The sequence below is a fragment of the Neodiprion fabricii genome, chromosome 1 (genome assembly GCF_021155785.1).
Source record: "Neodiprion fabricii isolate iyNeoFabr1 chromosome 1, iyNeoFabr1.1, whole genome shotgun sequence".
Classification (NCBI taxonomy): Eukaryota; Metazoa; Arthropoda; class Insecta; order Hymenoptera; family Diprionidae; genus Neodiprion; species Neodiprion fabricii.
In genome coordinates, this window is record NC_060239.1 from 35791344 (window position 1) to 35811746 (window position 20403).

The following is a 20403-nucleotide window of genomic DNA, read 5'->3' on the forward strand; positions in this document are numbered from 1 at the left end:
GGACATCGATGCTGCAGACGTTCGTTAGATCCGCGATCATGCGGTTATAAAAAGAAAATTACATTCCTTCTATCAGAAATTACATATGAAACGGCGAATTCTTCGTCATACAGAATAATCGCACGACTGCAATGTGTCGGTTTCGAAGAAAACACCTGATGAGCTTCTATTCCGGCACCCAATTTACGACTCACGGACCTTTGATGGTTGCAACCTTTTACCAAATTGATCGTTCGACAAAACAATCAGGCAACTAATTCGATTTGAAAAGAGCAGAACAAAATTCTATCCAACTTCGCCAGCCGTTGTGAGCACGAATTGAAGAAAACGAGAACACGCGGTGTTAACCTCGTCTCGGATTTCAAAAGAATTTCGCAAACTTTGTAGCGCTGTGATTTATCTCTAAAATAATAAAAGAAACGCAGCGTTCCTTGATCGGTCATTAATATTGTTATATTGTTATATTTGGTTCGGATTATCGGTACCTATGTCAAACAATCGTCCTACGCGCTGTGCGTTTGTCACGAAACGAGAATACAACAGCCGGGGTGACGATTTCAATCTCCGTGCACAAGTAATGCGAAACAATTGGCGAATCTGTTGAGCAATCTGCTGCCTGCGCTGCACGCTTTGCTCGCTGATACCGATGTGCGGCAAAACTTATACGTGGGGGCAATTCCCGGGGCGAGTATAAACGGAGGCGTGTGCCCTGGCTTGCCCCCAGCAGCACAGCCTCCGTGGTCCAGATGAATTCCGCGAGTCGCGATCTCCGTGGTTGACAGTCGAGTCTCTGCAGTAGCCAAAGGTCCTTCTTTCGGTGCCGTTTTTATCGTTGATTCGATCGTGTCACGTTTGATCCTTGCCTCTGAGGTCCTTCCGAAGACGATCGACGTCGATGAGAGAAGATTTGCCGTTGATAAACGGCGTAAAATTAATTCGAGCCAACTGGTAACAACATCGCTTGAAAATGATACCCTGGAATTTTCTACTCGCAATGGTGAGTCGTCATTCATGAATGATTAATTTTCGGTTTTTAAACTCGTAGAGTAAAGCGAGCCGGCTAACCAATTAAGTGACAGTCGTGATTTCGTCTAATCGACGTTACTCAAACACTGACAATGCCGTTATTTATCGTTTTCCTAATTACTGTAATTACCGGCATGTGTCTGCTTGAGTCCCGTCGTTTAGTCTATTGTGACGTAGCTTCGCCCTCGCCGCGAAGGCGAGAGGTAAACGTAATTTGAATATCACAATACGGTGAAGAACATGCGTACAGGAAGTTACGCACGAATCGTGAATTCTCACCCTCGATTCGACGATTTAGAGGGGGTAAAAAAAATAAAATAAAATACAAGAGTATCAGATCACCAGAGGTAATTATCAACAACTTCAACCGTGTATAATCGGCGTGTATAATCCCAGCGATAAGCCGCATGTGTAATGCATGAGGAGGATCCGTACTCCGGAAAGACAAAGAAGCTGCGGAATCGTTTCATCGCCGAGTCAGATGTCGGAGGTCAGGATCTCCGCGTCGGATTGGCCGGATGCGGCCAATGTCAAAAACCCGCCCATTCGCCTCGCGGATTTCCCAACGCGCATTCCGCGTGCCTGGACGTCCATTAACGTTAATACCGTGGACATAATGTATACCGATGCGTGACAATACGAACGTATCGCTGTAAAGTGCTGGTTATTATTATACTCGGACAATGACTATCCGGCGTACTTATAATTGACCAGAGGGAGGGTTTTTAATGAGGTATCATGGGACTTGATAACCCGGAGGGCAGGCGTTTCGAGAATAGATTATAAGGTTAACCGGAATTCGATTTCGCAGCAATTTGAACGTGACGCTTACGCACTTACAACGCTTATTAAAGCGCTAATGCGCAGGTGTGTGATGAAATTCCGAGCGACGTATGCAACGCTGAAAGTGCGTCAATCAGCCGATAGTTTCGAGCCTATTTTAACCGGCTACGCGGTCTATGAGAAGCCCAAACTGTATTCGAAACTCGGCTGATGCGTGTGAATTTTCTCCGCTCCTGTTCATCGATACGTCATTCAATTAGCGATAATATCAGTTTTTGAAAATGTAGGAACGTCTTCATTTAGAGTAAAATTTTTTCTATTTAGGAAAACTTGTCTACCGTCCGTTGCGGCATGTTGTACATTTTTGAATGTCATTGTAGTTAACGGAAAAGTTTTTCAAACCAGCGTAAACGCAACTGCTGTTTAAACAATTTTATAAATGTAAATTTACCACCGACCGTTAACAAATCAATTTCTTCTCGCCACTGTCACTCGGCAATTGAACAAAAAAATCATACACTGTTATATATATATTTTTTACCTCTTCTTTATTTTTTGTGTTTTCCCAAAAATCAACGTTTATTTGAGTGTATAAACAACAGTTCGGTGGTACGTTATGCGGTGTTTGTATTCTACGTTCTCTAGTCTCGCGTTCGCTCGCGTATAGTGGATGGAATGCGAATTCTCACTTGACAAATGTATTCGTAACCTTTTAAGGTGCCTCTGTAGTAGCTGTTGAGATCTCGCGAATCGTTTCTATTCCGTCATCGTAAGTAGTACCATTACCCATTTTTCTTTTCACCGTTATGTAAAACTTGTTTGTAAGTTTTACTCAATTCTGATATAATAAGCTCACCTTGAATAGCAAATATATTTACCATCAGCACTCGACTGCGGTATGCAGCTCTTCGAACAACTGTCGAATGTTCTCCAACCAGTTTCTGGCCGAATTTAAAATACCGTTTGCGATTGTGGCGGTAGCATCCACTTGTTTCGAAGTTATGATCGTTGCTTCATCGAATCTTTGTATATTTTTCGCACTTTTGATGAAGATGATTCCGAAAGTGTCGAGTAAATTTCACTCAAATAATTCCAAGGAACAACGTTTCGGCGTACGAAGTAAAATTTTAAATATTCATCATGAGAATCAACACCTTCTTTACAAGAATCCACACGGTATCTGAAAAGTTTCATAACATTCTAAACAAGCTTTCTATATCCTTTTAATATTTTTGAAGTGATTTTAACAGTGCATCGTATTACCGATTGCCAAGCCTATCGAATCCTAAATTTTCTCTCAAAGAAGAGACTGCAACACAACGATTTCATATGAAATCATGGGCTTCATAGATATAACTATTGAAACAAGGCGTGACGATCGGAGTTAATATAAAGAGCGTGTGCAGCACCGGTGAGAAAGGAAAAAAATGCCTCACACCGAGAACAACAATTATACCGCAACAAAAGACGCGGTGTCGAAAAACGTAATAAATCCAAAAAATCTCACCATTGCCACGCATTTTCCCGGTTAACAGCGATACGCGTTGTAGAGGCAAAATGTAATTTGCGTTAAACTCGATGGCTGTTTCGTGAGAATAAAGAGAGATTACAAGCAGAGAGAGAGAGAGAGAGAGAGAGAAATAACAATAATAATGTTAATAATAATAAGAAATGAAAAAAGAAAGATGAAACGTAGGCGAAAAAAGGCAAGCATCCACGGACAGTCGCAGTCGGTCGAGTATTCGAAACACTTTAGACATTCGCTCGACGTCACTTCAGAGCGATAAAAATGTACGATACGCAGCGGGCGGCGTTTTGCCGGTATTAAAAGTGAAAGTAATTTGGTGTAAGAGCGTAGTAGAAGGAACGAGGCGCGTGAATCGAAGACGTAGGAATACGTGAGCGGAAGACGGCGTGCAACATAGACGAGAACATAGAGAAGCCGGAGCGCCTCGACGCTCGGCGTCTCCTCTGAGTTTTCGCCATTATGCAGAAATCGCTGGATGATGACGCCGAAGGCTTTGTCCGCAAATTTTGCGGCGGGAACCGCAGGAGAAGTAAGAATTGCGTCGAGCAGGTATCCCACGCGCTATAATTTCATCCGCGAAGGTTTTTATCTCTCATCCGATTCCGAGCGAGTGAGCTCGGAGCGCGTGTTTTATACGTACGTGTTTATTACATGCACACACGCGTAAGCGACGTTACACGTATACCATACGTACGAAAGATGAAAGGTGGAATGAAGATATGCCAAGGAATCTCTCGACGAGGAGCGTGAAAACGAAGTAAAATGGAGACAAGAAAATTGGCAAAAACCGTCCGTCTATCTTATTGTTAACAAGTAACTCACACCTCGGTGTAACGTACAAAACGTATCGCAACTCGCTCGACCGTCGACGATTTTAAATCTCCCAGCGCGTTAAATTCGCGCGCGATTTATATGCCGCGCCTTACAATTTATTTACAGTGTACTTTATACCCACCTGAACGTGTGAATCGGAATTGTTGTATATAACTTATGATGTACCTCTCGTACTACTATCGCGGTTACCAGTCAAGGTTCCACCATGTGTATTACGCGGTGAGGAGGATGATCCAGTTTCTCGAAAGTTGTGTACCTACGTTGTAATATGCATTTAGATTCCATATGCATGCTGCGACGTTCAACTCCGGCAACTAGTTGCACTTGATGGGAATAATTTTTCCAACAAACTTGACGAAGAATCTTACCAAAGTCTTTCAGATCCGTTAACGGAACGATGGAAATGAGGAGAACGAAAAACTCACTATATTGCCACATAATTTTGTTATTAGGAATTATAAAAACAGTGTGTCAAATTTGAGTATGATTGTAAGAAATATCAACGAATCGATTTTTCGGAAAATCATTCTTTCTGCAAATTCTTTTGCAGTTGCAAATTGGCTGTATGTCAAAGGCTGCGATTAAGTATCGTTCTCATATTCGAAAACGAAAATACGATGATAAATTATCGCGTTGTCGGAATACAATTTGTAAGAACGCGGCGTTGGTTCGGCAGAATTGATTCGTTTTCACAGGATGTTATCATTGATCCAGGCAAATCAGGTGCCTCGGGACATACTGCGCTTATATATCAGGCTCGAAATTCACCGCGACTGAACTATTCAAATATGCTCTCCAGGAATCGGCCTGAATTCCATGAAGCACAGAAATAGTCAGTGGGCCGCGGTCGTTCTCAACCATTAGATATACAGATATATGTATAGGCAAACTGCTCTATACCTGCATAAGTCTGCAGGAATAAGACGACACAGCTGCTTTGAATTCCTGATGGGTCGATGGCGTCATTTTCCGTTTTAGGTTACAGTATTTACGGTTCTGCAGCTCGTAGCGCTGCAAAGTTACGATGCGTTCGGTGGTTGTATTTTTAATTTCTTCTATTTATACAAACATTTTTTTTTTTTTTCGTGGGCGTCGATGCTTCGCCTCGCATTCTACTTTTCCCTTTTATTCTTCGCCTATAATACATAAAAGTCACATCGCAGCGTGTCGCGCACACTTCACGGCTGAAACGGCGCCAATAGGCAAAAGAGCGCTTAAAGAGGCGAGGCGAGTTCTGCGATTACTTACTTGACGGCTATCCGAAGCTGCGTAAATATTTATAAACATATGCACGTCCGTAGCTGGAGCGTCAAGAAGATTTCGCGGCTTCGACAAAATCGCATAATAATTTTCATCTATAAATTTCGCCAACAATCAGCGAAGACTTTTCTGTTGCGGTTTCTGAGAAACTCGGAATTACGTGTCGGACACGGAATCCTTTCGAAAGCTCAAATGTGTACGCAGAAACGGAGGCGGAAAATAAGGAGATATTCTTTTGGCAAATGACGATACTCTTCAGTAATTTTATTGCTAGATAATCGTCGTTACGTTGAATCACAGACACGGAATTTCCTTGTTTCGAGTAGTTAATTCAAAATTGTGACCTGTTGATCGCAATCGTGGTTAAACATTGTAAAATCAGATATTCAACGATGCCAATAAAATGAAAAAACGGCGCTTTGTCATAAATTTGCGGAAAATAATCGTCTGCGTAAAATCACCCATCGAATAGAAAAATCGAACGAATCTACCAGATTTTGTAACAATCTTAAAGCAATTCGAAACGAAGTATCGCTATCTGAGCTTTTGTTTATCGTACGACTATCGCGTGGTAAAATTTATAAAATGTAGGTGGCAATTTTTGCCAACACGACTTCCTCAAAAGGTGGATTCGCCACCCTAGAAATGCCGCGGCGTCGTCGGGGTGGTGGCAACGCTTCTGCGACAGCTTCTGCACCGCAGTCCCCAAGTCGCGCTCCTCGGGCACAAGAAGTGGAGGCAAAGAAGCCTGAAGTACTTGACGCCTCGCTCGCTCAACGACGACAGTGTTATAACAAGGAAGTGGTGCGCGTGGTTCGATCTCATAGTCAGTGCCGTAAGCGTCTTCTCGTTGCAACCGAGTGTCGCGAATTTGTTCACGAATAGTTTTTAATCAAGGTGAAACTCGTTTACCCAGTTTTCACACTTTTCAACCGCAATTATGATCACGCCAAGGATTATTGTAGTTGCGCTGAATTTTCTCACGGTATGTGGCTAAGCTTTCATCCCAAATTTCAGACTTTTTTCACCCATGTTATTATCATCGTCAGGATTTTTCGATACATTTATTTCTACCTTCATTGACATTTTAGCAATCTTCTGACGCTTGGACCGGTTTTGAACATCATTTGCTAAATTAAATTAAACTATTATGGAAGTTCAATTAACGTTTACAGACGGAGACGATAACTGTTTCCTTCAAAACTTGATTGCTTACGATTACACGAACGATGGTTGCTGGTAGCAGGAATTATAGTATGACCTTGCGAAAACCCGGTTCAATTCAACGACCGAATCCAGTTTTTGGTTATAGCGTACGAAGGTAAAAAAAAAAGAAGATTCCAAGACAGGAAGTGTGTTTGATTTTAATGATCAGGATGTTTAACTCTTCGGGAAAAAGTCTTCCATCATATTTATCTGAAAACAGAAGATTTCTGTATCAAACATTTTTTAACTATGATCTTTGAATCTGGTTTAAAATATTTTGTAAAGTTTATGGAATTTGTATTGCGTTTTTTTTCCGAATAACTGAATAAAATAACGATCCAATAATAGTAAATTCGACAAAGAATTCTTTTCCGAATAACGAACACCCTGTCCAACTGAATTGACCAAATGTTGATCCATAAATCGTGGTCACCTTGCCGGCGGTTGGCAAAAATCAGCGAAACGGTTCGAATCGCTGCGCAACATAAAAATATGTAACCTTTCGTTTTTTAAAACCATTAACTCCCGGAAATCTTCGAACGCACGCGAATCTGGCCTTTGCAATCAGACTCTACTCCCAGCGGCAAAATTCGGTATAAATCTAACAGATTATAAAACAACGGATCTGGGTAAACCGTGAACCTTGAAGATAGCTCGAAAACTTCTGAACGAGTATAAGTATTTTCACCCGAACCCACGGTGTGTACGTACAACTGGGTATAACTGTATAACTAGCCCTACATTGTCCGACAAAATCTCATTAAAAAGGTAGCGGATTCTACGAAGCTGATCTACACGCGTGTGCACCGAGCCGATCGTACGTGTGTCTCCGACAAAAGGTTTTCTAAATTGCCTCTGAACGTGACCCATTGTCGTTCCATAGAGTGGGCGAAAATCATCCATAATAATGGTTCACCGTTGGAGCGTAATAATTTCTCCATTGTTATCGTCGTGAAAAAAAAATCCAACGATTATCGGTAACGTTTTGCAACACCGCGGATTCATCGTCTATGATGAGAAAAAACGAGATTCACTAAACCGCTCCGTATCGAGATATTAATTATAATGGACGATGAATTCAGCGCGAGCAATTATTCGCGCACCCTGAAGAGAAAGAGTGAGAAAAAGTACAAAATAAAAAAAAAAACTCTCAGCCGCGTGACTAATCCCCGACATCCTTTCGCGCTCGAATTCGACATGATCGAACCGATCGGATCTGATTGAACCGTTTATGGAGAATCTGCAAGGTTGGAATCGCGAGTGTGGGAGTGGAAGGCAAGGCGTACGGTAGTAACCTTAACATTGGACTCGAAAGATGCAATTCATTACGAGATTCGATTCGAGTGCGCAATCGACATCGTCAGCGCTCGCGTTGCAAATGTCACGCAGACACCGACGCTGTTCCTGATCTCTCACCGTCCGTGTTCTTATTCTTCTTCTCCTTTTTTTGCCGTTTAATTAAGAAAATAGCCTGGCGTGCTCGCACCTTTCCTATTATGGTCACATCGCGTGCTGCATTGCGGGCTTGCGGGCGGACAGACGGCGCCGATCCCAGCAACGAGATGCCGTTTATTCTGCAGAGACGACCGTTCCGTTCCGTTCCGTTCCTCGACTCCTCGCGAACCCGCTTACCCATGGGTACCCATGATGTACCCATGCACAGGAATGGAACGAAGGCAACGGCCGGTATTCCGTGAAACGAAACGACCACCGCGCACCGACTTCCCTCACGTTATAACCGAACTTTTATAGACTTTGTGTAAGGTTTATTATACCCACGCAGTGGAAGCTGAAATCCACGTGGGTAGAACCCGCGAAGCCAAGCACATCGGAAACTCCGCGAATGCTTTGGTCTTATTTGTTTCCGCCGTGTTATTACACGCGCGATATTTCTTATGCGAGTATTTAACAGCTCCACTCGCGCCTTTCTCCTTCGACGTTTTATCGTCGCATAAATTTCGTTAACTGTATTACCGAATTCAGATTCCGCAGGGCTTACACTCGCACCTTCTCCGATCTCCCGCAGGCATTGGAACGCTGTTCTTGGTAACCGTATTTAACCACAAAAGTGGAGGGAAATTATACGCGAGGCGTTATTGAGTTGAGATATTTGCTGCACCTTGACATTCACCTCAATCTAGAAAGTATCTTGAACCAGAAACTTTGTACATTTGATCTATATTTGCGCGTTCATTCATTTTGCTGCGCTTCGGGCTCTCGGAAAAATGATCAAGATGGCCGCCGCTGCTACGCTTGCGATCTTGTTTCGGGTGTAGAGTAGTCGTAAGCACTCGCCGTTTGTCAATCGCTATCTCAGGCGAAACAAGAAAATGGCAAGAATACCGTGGCTGCGAATTCACCTTCGACGAAGGTCCAAAAACAGATATTTCAACTTACGAAATTCACCAGCATGCGTCCACGTGTTTTGTCCATAACTCACTTTTAATGTAGCAACGATTTATTTTTATTATTTCAGGTTCAGAATACTTTTGGTTATGGTATGTATCGTAACGAGTAAATATACTCTAAAGAAGATTAAAATAATCATCGTCTGCCTGCTACTCAATTGCTTTTTATTATATTCACTCATACCTATAGCTTGTGTGTGACTTCGGTCCGGAGTACATACGGTATAATATTTAATAATTTTATAGTCAAATTTCATAGGTTTTAAACGCGTGTCGAGTTGAATTGCCGCATAATTGCTTCTCGTGTAATGTTATAGTTGCCTATATTTTAACAAAATTATTATCAAAATCATTTTACTCCAATGTAACCGTATAATTTCGTCAAGGTCGAGGATAAACAAGGATTACAGCTCCGAATTGACCATCATCCATATTTAATGACTCGGCGAATTATCAAACGCGAATAACCTAAACAGATTTGCATAACAATAATAAACAAATCTCACCGATCGAGCGACTCTCTCGCCGTCGTAATCACGTCGTTGAAAAAATTTGGAAAAATAAACCAAATACGTTCTTGAATTTTTTCACGCAGTGGCGGTAGATCGTCTGAAAAGTACAACAAGCAACTGCGATTGCCGCATTTGTATTCTAACATATCGACAAGGCGCTAAACGCAGCGCAGCGAGACATAAACAAGCAGGAGAATGGAATAGAAAATCTAGCGTTCGATAGCGATCATATTTATTCTTTGATATCCCGGGTGAAATTATCATTCTACCGCACGGTCCATTGTAATCGAAAGTGCAGCGCGGTTATTTGCAACAATTTAAATTAAACGACCGGCGCTCAGATTTCACACTTTGTTCGACGCGCGTTGGCAATTCGACAAGAAATCTTCGTCGTTCCTGGAACTGTGGATACTAGCGACGCTGTTAAAAACCGCGTCTCACTAACTCGATTCTCAGCTCGGAGACTGATAAGAATCGTTCTTCGAGTTGCACTCGAAGCCTCGGCAGCCTCGGTCAAGGTATCAGTGTCAGTGGGTCGGGATTACGGGTCGAATCGCGCGTTCAAACGGAGGAGTAAAACGTATCGGTTGGGAGAATCGAAGTCTCCCGCAGCCTGCGGCCGGTATTTTGTGCTATTGGAAATGAAATTCAAGGATGTCAAGAGTCCGCAGAGTACAACGTTCGTCTTGTACACATCACACCCACGCGGCGCGAGTGGCGTCGTTTTGTTCAAGATTAATGTACACAGATAGCCCGTCACCTTTGGGATATTATCCTGCAATGGCGTATGTACACCGGGATACCGCTCGGACCCGCGATAGAAAGTAATTAACAATGCTCTCCATCGGTGACGCAACGCAAAGAACAACTTCGACCCGTTCAGCGATCGGACAGATTCCGATCTTGCGCGTGTAAGTTCCGCCGCAATCATACCCGCCGTTTTAAAAGGACATGGCAAGGCTCGATTCGTTCACGCACAGTCATACCTTCGGCTGTATTTTACACAGCTGCGATTACAGGCACGGAGAAACGATGGAATGACCGTCTCTCACCAATTTATAGTTTCGGATTCTTGTTTGATTTTAGCGCCAAAGTGTTCCTCCACTGATCCTCAGAGTGAGAACGTAGATGTAAAAAAGTAAAAAAGAATAATCGCAGCGTACATTCGTAACGAATGACGGTGATTGAGAGTATAAATGGAAAGTGAGGCTGGGTTTAGTGGTCGAGTTCTTCAATTTTCGCCGCGGGCAAAATTCGCATGCGGCCAGACGAGTCCAGGCCACGTGCGTATATGTATTGATAGGTTCTCGAAACGATTCGGTATTACAGGTATAGGTACGTCCATTTATTGCACACAAGCGAAATTGTTCGTTCGTCATTTCTTTTTTACCTTCTCATCGATTAAACGAAGACCGACCGCCACTGGAGTTGTTTGCTGTTTTCGGAACAGCAAATACCCAAGACTCGAGGATAATTCGCGTGTATCCAAATTTGGCATTTCATAACTGTAAAGTTGATATCTTCTCGCGCGACTTTCCTCTCGAGATTTGTTCTCGGATCACGTAATCTACGGCATGGATTCTGCGACTGAATTGCAAATTCGTATACCTACACACACCTACGATTGAGTAACGAACTTTTCTTTTTTTTTTTTTTTCTACCTCTTATTAAACGAACCACCTCACGGGATATTCAGAGTAGGTGCCGTTGATCTTCCGGTGATCGAGCAATGCTCCATTATGTTACAGTAAACCGAGGCAAACAAAAGAATTGCGTTTCCGTTTCTGTGTGAAAGTGAAAATCACGGCTGTAACGCAGCCTCCGCGGTACCACAAACAATGGACGAAACCTCTCGAGAGGTTGTAGGTACCTCGCAATTTACCGCGCTAATTGAAAAATACAAGTGTCCGCATCCTGCCGACGCCGGTATTTCTGCTCCAAGGGCGACAAGAACTCAGCGTAATCATCGGAAGAAACGATATTCAAAACGCGTTTACCTTCCGCAGTTCGTCAGCGTTTTCGTGATCATTGATGCGTTCTCATCTTGAAATCGTTTAATTCGAACAAAGCGCTGACTTACGATTTCCGAAATTTTGTTCAATATTCCGTCAGATGAATTTTATGGTGATAAATATTACTCAGAATCTTCTACCATTGGATTTTTCACCGGTATTTTGAGGAAGACAGCCAAGTAGCAACTGGGAGCAAAGACCGTGAAAAGACGACGAATATTGATCCGTGAAAGTCGAGATGCGTCACTCACTCGATTACGTCGGATCGGAGATGCGTCTTCCAAATCCGCCGCGCACGCCTCTGATGCTCATGATTCGAGAAACCGTTGTGTAATCTGGCTTAAACGGTAGAATCGCCCGCAAAGACGTCGCCACGTTATTCTTGACGTCGTTGCAGCGGGATAATAGAAATTGTCGCAATCATCCTGCGTCGTTATACCGATCAAATTTACAGATAAAACGCCAAGATCAGAAGCCGACCCGGTGAATTACGCAAGGATATTCGGCTTTTTACAACCGCAGTTACATGGCCCAGACTCGATTCTATCTCCTTTTCACTCTCCGCGAAAGAATCCCAATGGTACCTACATGTGACGGGCAGACCCTTAAATTCAGGCTACAGCGGAGCGACGAATGAAACGGGTAATTGGTAACGACTTTCTTCATTGCGAAATTGGTCCGGTTCTTTCTGCAGGAACTCGTAACAACGATCGTCGATATAACGCATGGTTTTGAAATCGATGAATCGGCTTGGAAAAATTATAAAATCCAGGGAAGGGTCTATTGAAGGACTTTCCAGCCTGCGTATTGTTCGTAAACTTTTCGAATTTTTCTGTTCGAAAAAAAGAACGACGTATAATCACCGTATTTTGGATGCGGTTCCGCAAATTGATCCATTTTAGAGGGTCAAATTTATAGATTCAAGGTTATAATCGATCTAAATCGAATCCGTTAAATTGAAAAATCGTACAAAAAATAAAAAAACAATCATACAGCTTGTGAGTTTGAAAGCTTTAAAACTTGACTCCGGTTTAATATTAGTTCCATTTTCACGCTGTCGCGAGGTATCCAAATGTGGAATTTCACCTTCGTCCAACCTCTGAATTCACCCCCGATCGTTTTCCAGAAATTAGTGAAAAAAAGGTATATTCGGACAGGATACGACAATTAAACTGAGAGAATAACGAACGAACGCCATAAAAACCTTCCCGGAGTTAATGTCTACGCGTTTATTTATAGATCGTACGTAACGGCGATGGAATATAATCCAGATAAACGGCATCGCCGCACTCTGAATATCGCAGACTGGCTTCACAAACACGTATACGTAGAAAATGTACGTATGTACAAAGGTGTACGCTGCAGACCGTCGCTTTGATATGGGATCTCTTAATATGGACAGAGGCCGACCAAAGGCTTTCCCAATCCCACGCACCTTCGCCGCCTGCCTGTTACTCAACGGCCGTTTCAACCCGTCGGCCGATCCGTCCTGCAGACGTCGTCGTCGTCGAGGCTTATAACGCGATGCCGATATTACGGACAAGCCCTCGCCTCCGCGATCATACAATAGTTATAATCGATATCTACCGATGTCCGGCCTCGCCTCAATGAAGCAACGATCGAGTCTAACTACGCCGGTTTCAAACGCTGACGCAATGCCGTGACTGATGTTGAAAATCAGGTATCTACCCTTGCTCCGTGAGGCGAATGGACAATCGGTGGAAATATTCGTAGAGGTTTCCGCAGGGGGCTTGCAATGCTTTCGATGCGCGATAAATTTCAAAATTTATTCGGGCGTAGTCAGTCGAGAATGGAGATAATAACGGAGCCGTCAAAAGCAGATTTTTTGGCCCGTGTAAACGAATTGTTGAAAATTATTATACCCGTCTCGCCCCCGCAGCTGTTATTTCAAATTTTTTTAATCGTTCCGTGTTTACGTTTCTCGATAATGACGTGACGCGGGCCGTGAACGAATACCGATGCAGAGGACGAGTCGAAGAGTCACCGATGCTACCGATTAGAAGAACACCGAAAATAGCGTAATGATGTTTTTTTCTGTCGATACAAAATTTCTACTTTTCATTCACGGTCATGAAATTATAACGATTCGGGCCAAACGATGTCGCCGGAAAAAGTTACACGATGTTTAAACATTCATCGCGTGTATATAAAATGCCGCAGAATTTATCTTTCACCCGTTAAAAATTGAAATCGATTCCGATCCCTCTTCGGATTCCCATTCATCCCAATATCGGGTTTGTCGTGATTAAAAAAAAAGTGCCACCGAATATAGGTATGCTGTATAGTGTAAAACGTGATCTTGTTTATTGCAAACTCACACGCGTCACTGTAATATTCTCGCAATCATGTGTCCCGTGCAGTCAAGGTTAATCCGATCGATTTCGAGGCTGAACAGCTCTCGCCTACCCAGAAATGCCGCAAGCTGCCCACCTCAACATTCTTATTTCTCAACGGGCAATCGGCGCAGATTTTTATCATCATGCAAATCGCAACAACAAACGTACTCGCTTCAATTTACGAACCCATAAAATCCATCGACCGAATTTTGTTTCGGTGAGTTGAATGAGTGGAGAGAAGACAACTCGCAGCTGCATTTCGGGCAGCGGAAAAAGTCTGATCCGCAGCGGCATTTTTCAGGGCTTAATAAAAGCGGGTCCGTTTGAAGAATTTATAACCGAACAACCTACCATTTAATTCCACTGGGGGTTGTTTTATTAAAAAATATGTAGATCAAGCTTTGTCAACGTATCACAGAAACGGCTCAACCGATTTACTTTAAATTTCCAAGCAGTATTCTTAGACAATTTTCGCTCTTCGGTACGACTGGAACTTTTACACATCGTAATTATACATCTTACCCAAACGCCCTCAAGATTGCCTTGACGAAAGAAAAAAAAAAAAATATCTTCTCGATGCACGGCTTGTAAATTGACGTAAACAAATCATCGGCCGATCGGCGCCTGACGTAACGTTGATGTAACGTCGAGTTAGCCTCGCCCGATAGGCGGACTGACTCAACCGTAATAAGAGGCGCATTGTTTACGAGTCATTAGCGAGTTGTAGGCTCGTCCGCATGTCAATGAGTGGTGACAATCCCATAGATGGGTTCTTGGCATTGAGGCAGCTGTATAATAGAATGCGATGAGTCCTTTGTTTGCATTTGCCAAACGCGTTTAGTTTTTGTAATTGTTTCTTATCCGGTGTTTTCGCTCCTCCTTTTTTCGTCCCCCTGCAGCGTCTTCCACCGCGGCTGGCTTGTAACTCACGCATACATATGCATATCACTTTTTATCCAAGAATTAACATATCTTAGCGAACTCGCGCCGTTGTAATGAATCATTTTTTATCTACCTCCCATTATGCCTCCGTAGAACGCTCGGCTCTTAGACGTCGCTTCAAATGGACCCGTGAAGGTGATAAATTGCTTAATTTTTCATTAGAAAAAAAATATCCACCCGCTCGTTTGTCTCTCCACGAGATGCAGCGCCTTTGCCGTACGATTAATCCGTGACCATCCGCACGCTCGGATTTAACGACTCCAAATTCAGCGATTGCCTACGTGAAACTTTAATATGTATACCTATATATTCATGCCCAACGACGGCTCGTCAGTTTATTTTCTATAACATTACGAACCTTTTCGATGCGTGATTGAATTTATCGTCGATTTTTCATTTCACCGCTTTCATAATACGTACATGTATTATATATATATATATATATATATATATATATATATATATATATATATATATATATTATAATAATGCGCGAGACGCGCGACGCTTTCGGAGACAGCCGCTGCCTCTGCAACCTGTTGATACATCCTTAAAACAAACACAAACGCAAATAGTATTAATCGATGTTCATCCCACACGTCGAACATTTTAAAATACTCGACTAAATGGTACTTGAACACCAGTTTCACTAAACGCGCATCGAAAAATCCAGCATTAATATACACGCATACTTGCTGTGTCTGTATAAGTAATATTTTACTTTCCTTCCGGTTATAACAGTTATTTCGTCATCTTTATTATATATATACTCCATCAGTTGTATAAGTTTTTCAGAATTTCTCTCCTCATAGAAACCTCTTCCGTCAAATAAACCATACAGACCGCAAACAATCCGCCTTGATCAATTTCGCATTCGCGGCTTTTTGGCGCGACGTCGAAAAATAATCCGTGAAGATTACGCAACACTGAACTATTTCCACGTCGTGCTCGCAGGTTTCGGTGTTCTGCTTAACCCCGGGACAAATTGAGGCGCAGAAAAGTGGCTGGAACTTAACGCCGAACACGCAGTACCACATTCAGACCGACGAAGGCCCCGAGCGCTACTTCCGGTATCAGACTCTGAACGGGCAGTACCGGAAGGAAAAACGACTCGCGGATGGAACCGTGATCGGAACTGAGGGCTGGCTAGATCCGCTGGGGTATTTACGAATCAAGGATTACATCGCAGACACGGAAGGATACAGGATACTTCGGTGAGAAAATTTCAAGATAAGGAACAATGAAGGGAACTCGCTCTTTGAACTCCAAATCTATCGGTTAATGGTGCGGGAATCGGAATATGTTCACTCGCAGTCAGCGTGAAAATTATTTGCAGAATCAATTTGTGCAAATTTTATAGAATAAATAATAAACGAAATATGTACGTATAAAAAATATGGGCTCATGACGATCCGTAGGATCGAGCAAGTCGTTGCCGCGTTCGTTGTTGTTACGTAATTGTAAAATTCTTAGGTGGAGTCAAGTTTGGTCCGAAAATGATGTAGATAATGGAATTTGAGAAGTAACTTTTGTGTTTAAAAATCCTCATTCAAAAAGAGGACATGTAGAATTGAATATTCTCTAGAAAGAAAATTACTATTTGGATTTCGGTACTTCTGATCACGGGCAATGTCGGGTCTACAAATTGAAACTTGACAACTTGTATAAAAAATTTGCGAAAAAAGTACCACTAACGTAAACCATATAATTCACGTTGTGAACAATGACACGGATTAGTATTTACGTTTCCAATTGTCTTTGCCCGATAGATCCAAAATGGTTTACGTCGGAGAAGAGAGACCAATCGAAGAGGCAGTATCAATATCGAAGAAGGTGCCGGCGCAGAGTGGAATTCTAGCCAAACCTCAGAGGCCAGTGAATCCGTTCAGGTATGCCATGTGAACTTTTATACAACTCGAGACAGCACAAGACAAAAAGACGTCAAAGTGATGTCTTGTGATCCGTGTTTTTTTTTTGTTTCTTCTTTTTTTTCTTCACTTAGTCTTAAAATTGCGAAACGCATCTTTTCGAGGCAAAAGAGTAGGGTCATGAAACATCTTTTAATCATCTCTGGGACGGTCATTTTCAGTTTGTTGTGATTTTTTTTTTTCCGATTCCGCTCAGTCCTTAACTATTTTCATTTTTTACGATAACCGAAAATTATAGTTCTAGGTATAAAATGAAAATTAGTTTTCCAGCTGTTACCAGAAAGTTTAGTATCCGTTACTATTCTTTCTCATTACGATCACCGTTGCTATATTTTCTTGTAACGTTAAAGCCTTATTTAACTAAAAAAGTAGAGTAAACCTCTGAAAATGATTGTCCGCTGCAATAACCAAAAAAGGATCGACAATGGCGCAAAATGGTAACGCGTACTTCGTTTTTCGTAACTCGAACAATATTCAAACAGTTTTTTTAACGATACATGTTTAACTCAATTTTTCCAGTTACTACAACAAATGAATTTTTTCTCACCGTACGAAAACCGTCCCGTTTCTCTTCCCACAGGCAACCCGAGCTGAAGGAGTTGCCGGGCAACGGGATCGAGGCCAACACGGTGACGCCTCTCGGCTCGACGGCGTCGGCGCCCGTCCATCCGGGGGTGCATTACCAGCTGCCCATCTCGACGCCGGCGCCGGTCGCACCCCCGACGCTCTACTCGCCGTACGGGGAAAGGGCGCCTCTTCAAACGCTGGAGGACGGTTACTCGCAGCCGAACACGAACTACCTTCCAGCCTTCACCCCGTACCAACAGCCATACGTGAACCAGTACAACCGGTACAACCAGAACCCGTACAGTGGGTATAACCAGGCTGCGCCGCCCCCGTCGGCGGTTTTCCAGCCGCCCCTTTACGGCCAGAGATACCCGGAAGTAGGCCAGGGCTTTCGGGCTTACGATTCGACCCGGAACGAGACCCTGCGGAGGAGCGAAATCGTCCAGGCGAGTCCTCCGGCCGAACAGAGGACTCAAACTTCAGGCGGTCAGTTTCCGGAGTACGATGGAACGCACACCGTGAAAGACGGGTTCCAGTACTACCTGAAAACGCACTACCACGAGGAGGAGAACCGGCCGAGCGAAGATGAGAAGATCGGCTCCTTTGGGTACATCGATCCCTTCGGGATACGGAGGGTGGTTTACTACAAGGCGGACGCCGAGCACGGTTTCATTCACAAGAAGAACAACCGTTACGTCGGGTTTCAAGCGACTCCCTACGACCCCCAGCTGCCATCTAGAACATAGATTAATCGAGATTGTTGTATTATTGTTAGTCTTTAAGAGAGCCGGGCCTCATCGCGTCAGGGAAAAATATGGGTGAAACTGTTCGCTCGGAGATATCATAAATTTGGCGGTTGAAAATCGAATTGGTTAAATCGAAGGAACCGGTTGAACGACCGAGATGTTCGTTGAAATTGTCGGGAAATCGGATATCGAGATGAATGAAATCGTAGCGTGATTTTCGGTAAGCGACAGACGGTTACGATTCGTTAACATTCTATCGACATCCATCTTGTCACGTACTTTCATCGATTTCCAGTTTGTCCAGAAATCAACAAAAATTGCGTAGAAATCTCGAAAAGTATTGGAAATTAACGAAAATCACTGACCGGCAGACTGGAAATCTACGAAAACCATGTGACAAGAAAGAAATCGCTCGAAATTAATATTCAATGAATCGAAATGCAGATTCTTTTGATTTCCAAACGAATGGATCCGGTCGAGAATAAATGGAGGGCCGATTTCTTTTTAAATTCGATTTGATTAGAGTCTTGATCTAACGATCGTTCGAACGAGATCTTAGATTACAAAATCCGAGGATTACGCGATCGTCCTATGGGTGACCCTGCAATGTGCCGAGAAGAGAAAAAAAACCGCGGATTAGCCTCGGTGGTCGACGGGCCTTTTATAAGGGGCAAACGCGTGGGCAGGCAGCCGGACCTGCGTCTCCCACGCCTTTGGCTCATTTTCGTTTTATATAATTTCTTTTCTCTCCTTTTTGTACCTTCTCATTTTTCAACGTACTTCGAGATTAGCTTATCTCACGCTCCCGCCATAAACAAGAGTATTCGCTGTTCGCGGTCCGGCTTGTCACGATTTATCTTTTCCCGAGGCGCTCCACCTGCGTTATATACATGTATTATATATTACAAGCGGCAGCTGAAGGACTTTTTGTAATCGCGAGCTTGAACCAGATTCGCGAAACCCGATTTTGCCCCGGTTTTAACGAACTGTCACGAGTTATGCGAACGATTACGAAATCTCGGAGATATATTACAACGCGTTATAACGCGTCGCGTGATAATATATTATAAATCGCAAGCTGATTGGAATTATTTCACTTCGACGAAAGTCCGACGATCTATTACATACTTATTCGATATAATGTTATAATCACTGATACATATATGTATACGAAATTGCGCTCACGTTTCGAACATTTACGAAAGCTTTATCACGATCATCGTGTAATTGTTATCGTACATCATTGTCACATCGTCATCTGGTTTTTTTTTTTTTTTTTGATCTTTTTACTTTACGATTTTTTTTTTTTCTTAACCTCTGACTCTTATTGCTAATTAAAGTAGGACTTACATTTTATAGGCGATAACAATTTTAGTCATACATTGATATTAATTTAAGAATAAATTGTTGCTAATATTATTAATAATTATTAGAACCGTACACGTGTACCAGCAGCCCTGTCGATCACTGTATAATGCATTGAGAGAAATTATTTCACGTCGATTTTCGACTGTCCTATATCGGTTCACGATAGTATTATTCATGCTTCACCATGATAATGCACGCTGGTCACAGGGCTGCCGATGAAAAGTTTGCTTTGTAAATAAATAAAATTTATTACTTTTCCTAATTGTGATAAACTAATATATGGCTGCTTGATTTATCTTCCATACCGGTAGATCGGTTATACAACGAAGTAATTGCGAAATCAAAACTTTCCACCTTCGTAGTCAAAAGAAACGCCATCGGCTATATTTGAACTTATAGTCGGAAGAATCATTACACGACGGTAAATTACGGAGGAAAATTTATAACTCTCTTCGCTGACAAAATTCATTACAAATATGTAGATTCTTAGGATTGAAACAAAATAAATAAAATTAATAACGTACGTAGCGTATTACGATGAGGAAAATTCACGTCGTTTTAACATCGCCATGATTGCAACAACGGCGTAAACAACAATTTGACTTTGACGTTATCCACTTACATAAATTTTCTCAAGTATAATTGTTCACTGCGATAGAGGAAACATGACTTCACTTGCAGATTATTGTATAAGCTCATCGAGCGATGAAGTCGTATCTTAATCATTTCTCATGTTCGTTATACTGACACCCGGGATATTATATCAAGCTATTTTTAAATTATTCATATCGCGCTACAATGTAATTGCTAATGAGAAAAAAATCGTCATCGAAACGCGCCGTGTATAATATTGATGATCCATGATTTTCACGAACTTCTTGTTACATCTTCGTATTTTCCCATTACCTCACACTTCTTAACATTTT

General features: G+C 42.5%; 1 protein-coding gene across 2 annotated transcripts; it reads left to right on the forward strand.

Annotated features, from left to right (window-relative positions):
- Window positions 1-711: 711 nt before the first annotated feature.
- Window positions 712-18240, forward strand: LOC124174382. 2 transcript variants are annotated; one of them, XM_046553485.1, is made up of 4 exons: window positions 712-997; window positions 15823-16082; window positions 16638-16757; window positions 17377-18240. In XM_046553485.1, exons 1-4 carry the CDS (start codon window positions 968-970, stop codon window positions 18107-18109), a joined length of 1143 nt encoding a protein of 380 aa, XP_046409441.1. In that variant the 5' UTR covers window positions 712-967; the 3' UTR covers window positions 18110-18240. The 2 variants fall into 2 exon arrangements, with proteins under 2 accessions (XP_046409441.1, XP_046409440.1); XM_046553484.1 differs by lacking the exon at window positions 712-997 and adding an exon at window positions 6149-6416.
- Window positions 18241-20403: the final 2163 nt, after the last annotated feature.

Bases quoted from the DNA above. Each gene is read 5' to 3' on its own strand.
- LOC124174382 (XM_046553484.1), top strand. From the start codon at position 6,372: ATGATCACGCCAAGGATTATTGTAGTTGCGCTGAATTTTCTCACG. The intron at 6,417-15,822 runs GTATGTGGCTAA...TCGTGCTCGCAG, and splicing joins TTGCGCTGAATTTTCTCACG to GTTTCGGTGTTCTGCTTAAC. The intron at 16,083-16,637 runs GTGAGAAAATTT...TTTGCCCGATAG, and splicing joins GAAGGATACAGGATACTTCG to ATCCAAAATGGTTTACGTCG.